Source organism: Martes martes (genome assembly GCF_963455335.1).
Source record: "Martes martes genome assembly, chromosome: 17".
In the NCBI taxonomy this organism is placed as follows: domain Eukaryota; kingdom Metazoa; phylum Chordata; class Mammalia; order Carnivora; family Mustelidae; genus Martes; species Martes martes.
In genome coordinates, this window is record NC_137905.1 from 27402908 (window position 1) to 27414788 (window position 11881).

Consider the following 11881-nt stretch of genomic DNA (forward strand, 5'->3'; position numbering starts at 1 on the left):
AACCAGCCTGGCCTCGGGGTCACAAGGAGGCCAGAGGGCTTGGCCTGGCTGGACAGTTGGGAGGCAGAGGACATCCCACACCCTTCATGTGCAGGACACCCGTGACCCCCTGGTGCCACAGCCTTGAGCTCCACTAGCTCAGGCTTGCATTCAGGGCTACAACAGAGAGCTGAGCCTACGAAGCAGCCTTCCAGACTTCTTCATCTCCTGGAGATCACAGAGGTTCTCAGCAGAGATGAGGACCAGGAGAGGAGATTGCTGATTGCCCTTAACTCACACAGGGAGTGACTGAGAAGGGGTCATGGGCATGCGGTCCTGGTGGCACAGGCCCAGGGACATCAGGGCTGGGACAGTGGCAGAACACATCAGAGGCGGGCACAGTTTTTTTCCCTTTGGCTAATGCATGGCGTGACCTTGAGCAAGCCACCCATTGTTCCTACCCAGCTGCCCCCTCCAACGTCTCCCATCCCACAACCTTCCACCTCACTTGACCTTGTTCTAAACAAGGCCGACCTGTCTACCCACCTTTCCATTTACTTCCTTTTCAGCTTAAATCAACTCACACACATTCTTACTTACCTGCACCTGGAAACTTCATATGGCAATTTTCAACAGAAAACCAGCATCTCTTGCCAGAAAGAGGTAATCAAGAAAACCCAAGTAAATAACCCAACGTGACCAAATTCTGGCTGGTTGAGCTCAATTCTGCCGTTGCCCACCCCGGCCCCCAGCCAGGCCCGTCCTCTCTGGCTGAGACAGATGAGCCTGTGTTCCCCAGCAGAAAGCCCTCCTCTCGCAGAAGGAGCCACACCGTTGGGAGAGAATCAAAAGTCACTTCTCTCTAAGAAATCCAGTGGCATTTGTTGTCCCAGCTTCTGGCCACTAAATACCTCCTGTCTCACCAGGGACAGCATCCCGAGCTTGGGGTGGGGACGTTGCCCTGAAGGAGCCTCAGTGCCCACCCCCCCCCCGACTCATTTCTCAGCAGGAAGGGCCTTGTCCCTCCTTCATTTCACACAGATTTCTCCTTGAGCAGATTGTGGTTTTACAATGTAATGATCCGTCCCGTCATGGAGCATCTTATTCAAGGCGGGGACTGGGACAGCAAAATAACGTCCAAGATGGACAGAAACCTGCACCTGCCCGGAGCTCCCTCAGCTCTGCTCTGACCTGGAGACGGCTGGGTCCCCCTGGAGGGGGCAGTGGCACAGGTTGGGGAGAGCAAGAGGGGTTTACTCTTGGGCAGAGCTGGGATGGTGCTGGTCCCGTGCGGCCCCTCCCCCCAGTGCTCCCCACTTACGCCTTCCTCTCCTGGTCCATCCTGTTGATCTGGCCCCCCACGAACACACGGATCCTGCATTTGCTCCATCTCTTTTTGCGGCCGAGAAGATAGGGGATGAGGAGGGTGAGGCCTGGCATCAAGGGGGAGCTGCTCTCAGGATAGAGCACTCTCCAGGTTCCCGCCCCGCTCTGCCACTGGCACCCCTTTTCCTCTCGGTGGACCTCAGTTTACTCATCTGTGTAATGAAGGTGCTAAACTAAACCAAGGGGGCTCACGGGGGTCTCTGGGGCGGGGTTCACGTGGCCTGCGTGATGTTTTGAAATCCATGAGCTGGCATTTAAGAATTGGGGGATTTTCACGTGAAAATCTGGATTGCTGGCATTTTTTTTTTAAAGGTTAAAGATTTCGCGAGTGGGTGGGAACCCTCATCTCTCCTTGTCATCTCTCCGCAGGAGGCCAATGACCAGCTGTCCCTTATCACTGCATAGCCCGCACCAACTGACCCATTACTTCACCGCTCTATGCCTCAGTTTCCTTCTTTGTAAACGGGTCTCATCACAGTTCCTGCTTAGGGATTGCACTTAGTGTCAAGTGTGTACTAAGTGTTCGGTCTATAGAAGTTACCATCCGTCGGACACGTGCTCCTGGACCCATAGCGTTTTCTGTCTGGGCAGGGCTCTATCAGGGGCAGAGTAATAAAGCCAAGAGGCATGTGTTTTAAGAAAAATGGGAGAGGGCATATTTCCAGGAAGTAAAGAACATTCCTACAGCAGCTCCCCATTTCTGGCAGGGGCCTGTAACCCCTAAGGTCCTTCTCGTCTGAACATTCCATCCCATGCTGACCTCGGCTCCTCCGACAAAGTCCCGGTTTACACCAAGAAGAGGAGCCCAGCCAGGCTTCCTCCAGCCCAGGGTTCACTAGTCCCCCTTGCTGGGCTCCGGGGTCCCTCCAGGGGCCTTGTCCGGAGCAGCCAGGAAGTACAGGCCATGGAGGGAAGGCGGCCCCCAGGGAGACCTGCCAACCAGCGGGGACACTGACCTCCGTCATCGAATAGCCAGTAGATGTCGATGCTCTTCTTGCCCTGCTCAGACTGGAAGATGGTGCTGGCCTGCTCCTCCTGCCCCAGGGCCTCGGGGTCCACTGCAGGAGCAAGGGGGGGGGGTCACCTGAGAGCAGCTCACCTTCACACACCTGACTCTGTCTGAACACGGAGCCAGCTGCCGCGTGAGGTGGGCTCGCTGTCCCCCCGGTTACGCACACAGTGGCAGGAAGCACCCTGCTGAGGGCGGGCAAGGTGGGGACTGGCCCAGAGCACCACCACTGGCTCTCGGACAGTGAGACCCTGAAACCCGTTTCTCAGCCAGCTGGACCAGGAGTGGGGGTCCCGGATGTGCAGTCCTGGGATGCACCCCTCCCTTATTGGCCTGCCTCCCAGAGCATCAGTGGGAAAGGACTGAGGGAGAAGCCCGCTCCTCTCCTCCCTGCCCGTCACCTCTGAGCGAGGCCAGGGGCCCTCTTGGAGGGGTCTCACACGGGCCGTGGAGCCAGCTGGGTGGGTTCCCACAATGCCTGGACACTGAATTCCCGAGGAGGGCTGCAAGGTGGAATATTGCCCGAGCCCGCCTACTCCGGTCCCCAGTTACCCAATCCAAGGGTCTTGGGCATCTCCTGCCCGTGACCAGGCTCCCTCACGGCCCACCACTGGCTGCCCCACCAAGTGAGAGCATCCTGAGCCTCTGTGTGGCGTGCGGACTGACACGTGCCTGAGACAGATGGCCTGGCCCCGCTGGTGCTGGCTTCTTTGCTGTCCTCTGTTGGGTCAAACACGGGATCAAACACCGGGTTAACTGCAAGAGAGGGGGCAACTTCATTCCCGGGCTCTCCTCAACCTGGGGCACTTCTGGCTTCCTCCTCTCCCAGGCTAACCCTTCCACGAGGAAGAAAGTCCCGATCCCTCACCTTCCCCTGATCTGGTCCTTGCCTCCCCCTGGATCCGGGCCGCTCCAGCAGCTCCCGCAACCCCGGGAACCGCCCCCTTTTGTTTCCCATGCTATGATTTCTTTCAGTCCCCGGCATGTGACCAAAGCAGAGTCTGCAGACCCCTGTGTGACTAAAAGCAAAACACAGCCCTCCTCGGTGCCCCAGGGAGGGTCTTGGGGACCAAAACATCTGGGCTCTGTGGTCTTTCTCTGTATTCTCATGTTCCGCGGTCTTTTTTTTTTTTTTTTTAAGATTTTATTTATTTATTTCACAGACAGAGATCACAAGCAGGCAGAGAGGCAGGCAGAGAGAGAAAGGAATCAGGGTCCCTGCTGAGCAGAGAGCCTGATGAGGGGCTCGATCCCTGGACCCTGAGATCATGACCTGAGCCGAAGGCAGAGGCTTTAACCCACTGAGCCACGCAGGCGCCCCATGTTCCGCTGTCTTTATGTGAGCACTCTCCTTTCTCCCGTCTTTTTCTTCTTCCTCTCTATTAGATCCTCTTTATCCCACCTGATTACAGGACCTTGATAGTGGTTGGGGAGCTCTGAGGTGCAGTCTTGGTTCTGCCCCCAGTTGGAAGTGTGACCTTGAACTTGGTCAGTGTCTTCATTTGGAAACCTGAGGAGATCTAAGAAGCCAACAGAAGCTAACTTTTTAAGTTTTTATTCCTTACTAATGTCCCCCTTTCTTCCCTCGACCCCTTAAAAAAATTGGGTTCTAGGGGTGCCTGGGTGGCTCAGTCAGTTAAACAGACTTCGGCTCAGGTCATGATCCCAGGGTCCTGGAATCGAGCCCCACATCGGGGGGGGTCCCTGCTCAGCGGGGTATCTCCCTTTCCTTCTGCCCCTCCCCCTGCTCGTGCTCTCTCTTGCTTGCTCTCTCAAATAAAATCTTTTTTAAAAAATTGGGTTCTAGAACTTTCTAGAATCCCCTTCTGGTTTTTGTGAGGGGCATCAAGCAGGTGGGGCGTGTACTCACTGTGTGCCTGCATCACCTCTGAGACATTGAGCCCCTCACGCATCCTCATGACACACACACCATAGTTGAAGTCAAAAGCATCACTGGAAAGAGAACAGGTGGGGTCAGGCTCCCCTCAGTCCCAGCCCCCAGGAGACGAGATGTCTACAGCTGGCCCTGCCTCCCACCATAATCACTTCTTCCTCTCAGGGCCTCAGTCTTCCCACCTGTGTAACATGCTAGCCGAACCGGAGAGCCCCCCACCAAGGCCCCTCTAGCTCTATGGTCTGTGGCACCAGGGGGTGCTGCGGATCTTATACTCAGAGGGAAACCAAGTCAGGCCAGTCCGCAAGGCGGGCCTGTCCTCTTGATATATTTGGATAATCTACACAAGCCTGCCCGCAGAGGTGGGCATGGGAATTCTTAACCTTATCTTACGGGAGCAAAACTCGAGTCTCAGGGAGTAACTAGCCCATGAGCCACACTAAGGAAGAGGGCAGCTGGCTTTAGATTCAAATTGCTGAGACAGAACCCCGAGGGCCGGTGTACGTAGGAATGGCCTTGCTCAGGAGGGCAGCAACAGCTTGTGGGAGGGAACGCCTAGAAGACTCCCACCCCAGAAGTCTATTCACTGCCCCGCCTGACAGAGGGCCCCGGAAGCCACCAGTAGGGCTTGATCTGATGGGTCAGGCATTGCCCTCTGGGGCTCCTTTGGTTACATGTCTTTTTGGCAGGCGCTTCTCAGGCCCTAGCATTTTGGGTTTTGGAGCACTGGAGTTGGGGGGGATGCTGGAGAACAGATATTCTACCACCTGTTGTCGCTGTCAGAGGCAGCTGAGATGCCCGGCTCACAGTCAGGTGGCTGGGTCACAGCGGACCTGGAAGCAGGTCCCAGGTCCCCAGAACTCAGCCTCCTTTCCTTTCCTTCCTTTCCTCTCCTCTCCTCTTTCCTTCTTCCTTTTCATTAATTTTTAAAAGATTTCTATTTTTAGGGACGCCTGGGTGGCTCAGTTGGTTAAGCAGCTGCCTTTGGCTCAGGTCATGATCCCAGCGTCCTGGGATCGAGTCCCACATCGGGCTCCTTGCTCCGCGGGGAGCCTGCTTCTCCCTCTGCCTCTGCCTACCACTCTGTCTGCCTGTGCTCGCTCGCTCTCTCTCTAACAAATAAGTAAATTAAAAAAAAAATTAAAAAAAAAAGAAAGGTACTTTACTTAAAAAAAAAAAGATTTCTATTTTTATTATTTATTTAGATTCACAGAGAAAGCATGCACGACCAGGGCAAGGAGGGGCAGAGGGAGAGGGAGAGAGAGAATCTCAAGCAGACTCCCCATGGAGCAGGGAGCCTATTCGGGGCTCAATCCCATGACCCCGAGATCACGACCTGAGCCAAAATCAAGGGTCGAATGTTCAACTGACTGAGCCACCCAGGCCCCCCAGCCTTTGTTCTTTATTATTTTTTAAAGATTTTATTTATTTATTTGACAGACAGAGATCACAAGTAGGCAGAGAGGCAGGCAGAGAGAGAGGAGGAAGCAGGCTCCCCACTGAGCCCAATGCGGGGCTCGATCCCAGGACCCTGGGATCATGACCTGAGCCGAAGGCAGAGGCTTAACCCAATGAGCCACCCAGGTGCCCCACATTTGTTCTTTAAACGCTACTACACACTGGTTCTCTATAACACGACAACACAGAAAAGCAACTCAGGCAAACATTTTCTGGAGGTTGCCCAGGAGGAGCCAAAGGAGAAAGGTTTGGAGTTCAGCCCAGAGTCCCCAGGGACTTTCTCCTCATGGTCCCGTTCCCCACACCACTGCCTCCTGGGAGGTCTGGTTTCGCCTCTTGCTCAGTGTCACCACCTCAGAGCCCATGAGCCAGCTCTTGGCAGGTCTTCTGTAGTCCAAGGTTCTCACCTAAAAACCCAACTTTTTGGCTCCTCTAAGAAACCAGAAGCTTTGGCAACACTGAGTCCACATTTCTGCCTGGGCATGACTGGCTGGAGCCCAGTAGTTGCTGCTCACGGCAGTTTGCCACAGTCCCCACACAGTCCCCACTGCTCCCTTGTGTCTCTCACCTATTCTCCTTCTCTGTGTTCCCTCTCTGTTCCCTGCCCGGCTGGGTGCCCAGGGCCCAGAGGTCAGAGTGGCGGGCCCTCAGTGGGTCTGTTTCCTCCTCAGCTTTGAACCAGCTTCTTATAACTTCCACTGCATCCGCCCTGCTTCCCAAGGCCCAGAAACACCAAAGGCCCAAATCAGCTGACCCCAGGCCCTGCCTCCCTCATGCCCTCACTCACTGCAGGATGCCGATGTAGTCTTCCACTGTGGCCGGGTGAGCCGACTGCCAGTTCTTCTTGAACCCAACCACCAGAATGTTGGGCTTCATTCTCCCGAGACCCGCGGCCTGCAAAGAGTGTGGCGGGAGGTGAGGGGCCAGGCCTCGCGCCCCACAGAGGCTCTGTTCTGTGACCACGGTGGGGCTCTCTCAGCCCCAGCTGTCCTCCTCACCATGTGGCAAGGACTCAGGAATCACATCCCGCCAGTCAGGGTCCTGCTTGCCTGGACACACCCAGGAGAGAGGTGAAGCTACAATGACCGCACTGCCCCTTTAGCTCTGGATTATCCCACTTCTGCTTCTCTAGCAAATTATTGCTCATCCCAAGGGACTTGAATTTGGATGCCAGCCTTAGAGTATCCCCAGGTCATCTCACCTCTACATCTTTTATACTTCTTTTTTTAATGCTTAAAAATATTAAAAATTTTTTGAAGTGAAATTCATATAATACAAAATTAACCGTTTTACAGGGTATACACTTCAGTAGAATTTAGTTTAGTCACAATGTTGTACAACCATCACTTCTATCTACTCTCAAAATACTTTCATACCCACCAAAGAAGACCCTGTACGTTCTTTTCTTTTAAGTGAGAAATATTTAGAATTATTAGAAAGGACTCTGATACGCTGGCTCAGGATTAACAACTGTTATTTTATCTATGCATCCCATTCTACAGCTGAGAAAACTGAGTAGGGAAATGAATTGCCCGGTAGAATGTTCTAGAACTTGATCTGAGTGGTGGCTTCACACCACTGTGTGTATCTGCATACATAAATATTTATCAGACTATACACTTAATATTTTTCACTTTGTTGCCTGTAAATTATATTTTTAAAAAAAGAAAGAAAGAAAAAAGGAAAACAAGAATTGCTCAAGACCACACAGGCCCCACAGGCTTCCAGCTCAGTTTCCCGTAGGCCCTTGGGCACCGTGAGAAAGTGTCCTGAGTCAGCATATCTGGGGAGACAAGAAAGGCAGGCACTCCCGTTGCAGCAAAGGGAGCTTCAACTAGCCCCTCGGGACGTCCTGCCTTCCAGGTTGCCACACCAAGCATTGAGTCCTGTGGGAAGCCCCGAACCCGTGGCACCTGCATGAGAATCTGAACACCACTCCGGAGGTCCTCGGCGATGACATCTGAGTAGAAGGCCTTGATCCTCCTCTTGTTCAGCCACTTGGTGTGCCCATTGGCAATGAGCCGGAGCTCAGGCATCCTCTGTTTGCGGGGTCCCTGTGGGTGGTGGGGGCAGGGGACATCGGGAGCTGCCTTCTCCCTCTGGCCCTAATGAGATGCAGCCCCTCTCCTCCCTGGAGGCTGCCCCAGGGGCTCAGCCACACCCAGAGGTACCCACTTTCCCCTATGGAGTTAGGGGAAAGAAAGAGGAGGAGGAGGGAGGAGGACGGTGGGGGAAGGAAGATGGAGGGAGCAGACAAGAGGCAGGGCAGTGGGGAGAAGCCAGTGATGGGGACAGGGGAGAGGAGAGAACCAGGCCCACAGCAGGGTCTGGTGGGCTCTGCTTGCTCCATAGTTCCTCTACCCCCCAATCCTCCTCAGTCACAGCACCCCCACCCCCTGTCCAAGTGAGGACTTCACGCCCAGGGGCTCCTCTAAGTGGGCCCCTCCCCACCTACAGGGGCCACTCACGATGAGCACGTGGCCACAGACCATCAAGCTGAGGTTCCGGGTGAAGGTGCCCACAAAGTCGACCAGGGCCGGGCGGAAGTTGGGGGGTCCTGTGAGCACTAGGCACTGGGGACTGAGAAGGGGAAGGGAAAAGGGCATGAGCCATCTGCACAGAGCCCACGGGGACCTGGGCACAAATCACAGGTGGCGGGGAGAATAAAGGCTGGGGGTGGGGGGCACATCACTTACAAGATCCCTGTGCCACGTGGGTGGGTGGGGGTCTCAGCCTCTGGATGAAGAGGCAGCCAAGGCTCATGGTCCAGGGCCACTGCCAGACTCAGTTGGAGCCAAACAAAATTGGTCACTCACCAGCTGTGTGACCTGGGGCCAGTTACTTAACCTCTCTGTGCGTCCGTGTTCTCATCAGCCACTGGGGTTAGTAATATCATGGGCTCCAGAGGGCTGTGGTAAGGTGGCGTAAGGCACTTTGAGCAGCAATACAACACCAATACATATGGCTGACTGCTGGCGTTACCACCTGGTGGGAAGGAGTCCCGGACACACAACTCTCCTTGCCTAGGAGAGGTTCGTCATGGTCAGCCTCACAGATGACTGTGATGGGGACTACAACACCAGATCATCCTTGGATAGCCCTTTTGTCTCGAAGAACATACTCTGCTGTGAAAACTCAGGTACAGAGAGGTCACTAGACGTGCTTGGTCCCCACCAAGCAACGGCAACCCAGGCCCCTCACTGGGGGCAGTGCTCCTCTCTGAGCCTGGGCAGTCCCCACCCCGGGTCTGCCTGGGGCAGGTGACAGGTGGCCTGGACATGGCTGCACTCACCGGTAGTTCTTGATGTGGTCCTCCACCTCGTTGAGGCCCACTGAGTAGCTCAGGGCCAGGTTGTAGGAGCCAGCCTGTACCGAGGAGCCCCAGTTCACCTCTGAGAGTGGGGGGTGAGCACAAGATTAGAAATCCCCAGGATAGGGGCGCCTGGGTGGCTCAGCTGGTTAAGCAACTGCCTTCAGCTCAGGTCATGCTCCTGGAGTCCCAGAATCGAGTCCCACCTTGGGCTCCCTGCTCAGTGGGGAGTCTGCTTCTCCCTCTGACCCTCTCCCCCTCATACTCTCTCTCTCTCTCAAATAAATAAATAAAATCTTTTTTAAAAAATCAAAATCAAAATTTTAGAAATCCCCGGGAGAAACCAGATGTACTGAGGGAGGGAATGTTGACCTTCTTTAGGAATCAGGCACCGTGGGAGCTGGGCTGTGTGGTGGGTGGACAGTCTGCAGATCTCTTCCTAATGTTTGCACATAACATATGGCTACATATTTATAAGTTACACTACAAAGCATTTGACTCTGGGGACGCCTGGGTGTCTCAGTTGCTTAAGCATCTTCCTTTGCTCAGGTCATGAACCCAGGGTCCTGGGATAGAGTCCTGCATGGGGCTCCCTGCTCAGCAGGAGGTCTGCTTCTCCCTCTGCCCGCCATTCCCCCTGCTTGTGCGCGTGCTCTCTCTCTCTCTCTCTGACAAATAAAATCTTAAAAAAAAAAATACAAAGATCAAACTCTGCAAAATATTCACCTCCCTTGAAAAACAGACAATAACCTGGAAGGCTAGGTTCAAATTTAGAATTCTAGGCTTTCCTGGGGTCCTCCATCCTGTCTCCAGATCACTGTCACCCGGGAATCCTTGCTTGTGTGCATGTAGACACCACGTTGTGTCCACCTGCCCTTTGTTGAGCCAGCTCCTGGCCACCCCCAGGCCTAGATGTGCCCCCAGCCACTTCAAGAGGATGGCCCTGGCGCCACGGTTAAGGGGGGGGATAGTCCAAAAGTAGAGGTGTGGGCTCTGAGCAGGCACGTTCCTACAGTCTCCTCACCCCATGGGAAAGGACAAGCCTGGAGGCTCAGAACAGGGCCCTTGAGAGCACAGAGCCTGATGCAGGCCTTCTGGCTGAGCTGAAGGGTAGGATGGCTGGCTGGGTGCCCTCAGCGGGGAGAAGGGGAGCCAGAAGCCCTGGGCAACATGAGACTGCACACCTGGCTTCTTGTAGATCACATAGAGCAGGAGGAAGAGGACGACGCCAATGGCAATGAGAGCAGCCCACCAGGTGAGAAGGAACATGATGACCACGGAGATGACCGCCCCGAAGAGCGCCGCCCACTTGCTGTAGTATCGGAACGAGGGTCGCCACCCTGGTAGGAGGACGCAGGTTGGTGGGCACGCTCTGGAGCTTCCCCCTGGGCCAGTACCACCCTGGCCCTGCCAGCCGTGCCCAGAGCAAGAGTCCCAGCCTGTGCCCACCCGGCCCCCGCCGCTGGCTGGACTGGAGGCTCTGGGGAGGACCACACGCCCGCCTTGGCTGTCATTTGGCCAAGTGGACAGGCTACACCAAGGAGGAGGCATCCAAATATGGCCATGTCAGCATGGAGCCATGGGGGAAAGAGGCCAGGGAAGGGTGTGATCCTGCCTGGCTCCATGCCAGTGGGCCATACCAGGGCCGCTGCCAGTGACGGCTGCCCCATGGCACAACTGTGAGGCACCACGGTCCCCGGGCAGAGGAAAAGGTCGCCTGGCGGCCAGCCCATTGACAATTTGGGGATAATCAGAGAAAGCCTTTCTCGGGATACTTTACTGCCACCTGCCAGAAATTTTTCAGGATAAACATACAAGTCAATGACGTATATGAGTGATACCCCTGGAGTTGTGCAAAGGGCAATCTGCAACAACCTGGAACTTTGGGCAATTCTCTTCCTTTTCTGGGGAGTCAGATTCTTGACTCCTGTAAATTTGGTGGAGGAGGGCACTAGAGAAATCTCTGCCTCCTGTAAACAGTGTACGAATCCGTGTTTGGCATACAGCGCACGGTCTTGAGAGATGAGAGCTGCTATTGTTATTATGACTTGAGTGGTCCCTTGAACTGGTTTCGATTTGAGAGGTGACCTTGGTGTGCCCGCCCCTCCCCGACCCCTCTCCCCGCCCCGCGTGCCTCCTCCCACAGAGGGTTGAGGGGGCTGCTCACCAGGCGAGTTGGTGATGGATGCGTGGAAACAGCTGAAGTTGATGAGGGCGTAGGAGCACAGGAAGAAATTGGAGATGATGGGGGCAATGGTGTTGAGCTCAGCTGCAGCGACCAGGCAGGGGAGAGAGGACAGTCTGTTGGGCAACCTGCCAGGGAGCCGCCTGGTGCCCTCCCTCGCAATTGGGGGATTCCAGACAGGCCCCAGAGGCTCAGTGCGTCTCAACCTTCCCAACTGTGAAATGGGCCCATCATTTTGTGAAACAAAGGGCCGATGTTTTGTTTACTGTAAAAGGCCATCTCTTAACAGGATGGAGAGAAATGGGAGATACTATGAGAGAACCAAGGACAGTAGCTGTCATACTTTTCTTGCAACCACAAATTACAGTAAGATATATATTTTACAACGTGACCCAAGACCCATGTCTTCTTTTATCTGAAACTCTGGGACCTTAAGACACACACAGTTCCACCCACAGTGAAAACCCACTCAAGTACTGGGTCCCTCCCTTCCCTGTGTCACTCGGCCGCCACTGCCCCTGACACCCCCAGACAAACTTTGGCACGTTTCTTTGCTCCAGGGGCCTGCTTCTGGGGAAATCCCCAAACAAGACAGGCCCCTCTTCTGTCCCAGGACTTCTGAGCATGATTCCCTTGAATTGTCACAAGAACCCTGCCCCA

At 54.7% G+C, this 11881-nt stretch overlaps 1 protein-coding gene across 5 annotated transcripts in view; it reads right to left on the reverse strand.

The window, feature by feature from the left end:
- Nucleotides 1-11881, reverse strand: part of SLC12A3 (solute carrier family 12 member 3) — a gene marked incomplete at both ends in the record, with an annotated part of 36289 nt that overhangs the window by 11286 nt on the left and 13122 nt on the right. For 2 of the 5 annotated variants that reach the window (XM_080828262.1, XM_080828261.1), the window contains 10 exons: nucleotides 1301-1412; nucleotides 2322-2423; nucleotides 3041-3130; nucleotides 4245-4327; nucleotides 6514-6620; nucleotides 7640-7780; nucleotides 8195-8306; nucleotides 9019-9118; nucleotides 10221-10376; nucleotides 11204-11305. In XM_080828262.1, coding sequence (XP_080684388.1) covers nucleotides 1301-1412; nucleotides 2322-2423; nucleotides 3041-3130; nucleotides 4245-4327; nucleotides 6514-6620; nucleotides 7640-7780; nucleotides 8195-8306; nucleotides 9019-9118; nucleotides 10221-10376; nucleotides 11204-11305 — 1105 coding nt within the window. Of the gene's footprint in view, nucleotides 1-1300; nucleotides 1413-2321; nucleotides 2441-2997; nucleotides 3131-4244; nucleotides 4328-6513; nucleotides 6621-7639; nucleotides 7781-8194; nucleotides 8307-9018; nucleotides 9119-10220; nucleotides 10377-11203; nucleotides 11306-11881 lie in introns of all 5 variants that reach the window. The other 3 variants (XM_080828264.1, XM_080828263.1, XM_080828260.1) reach the window with 2 other exon arrangements.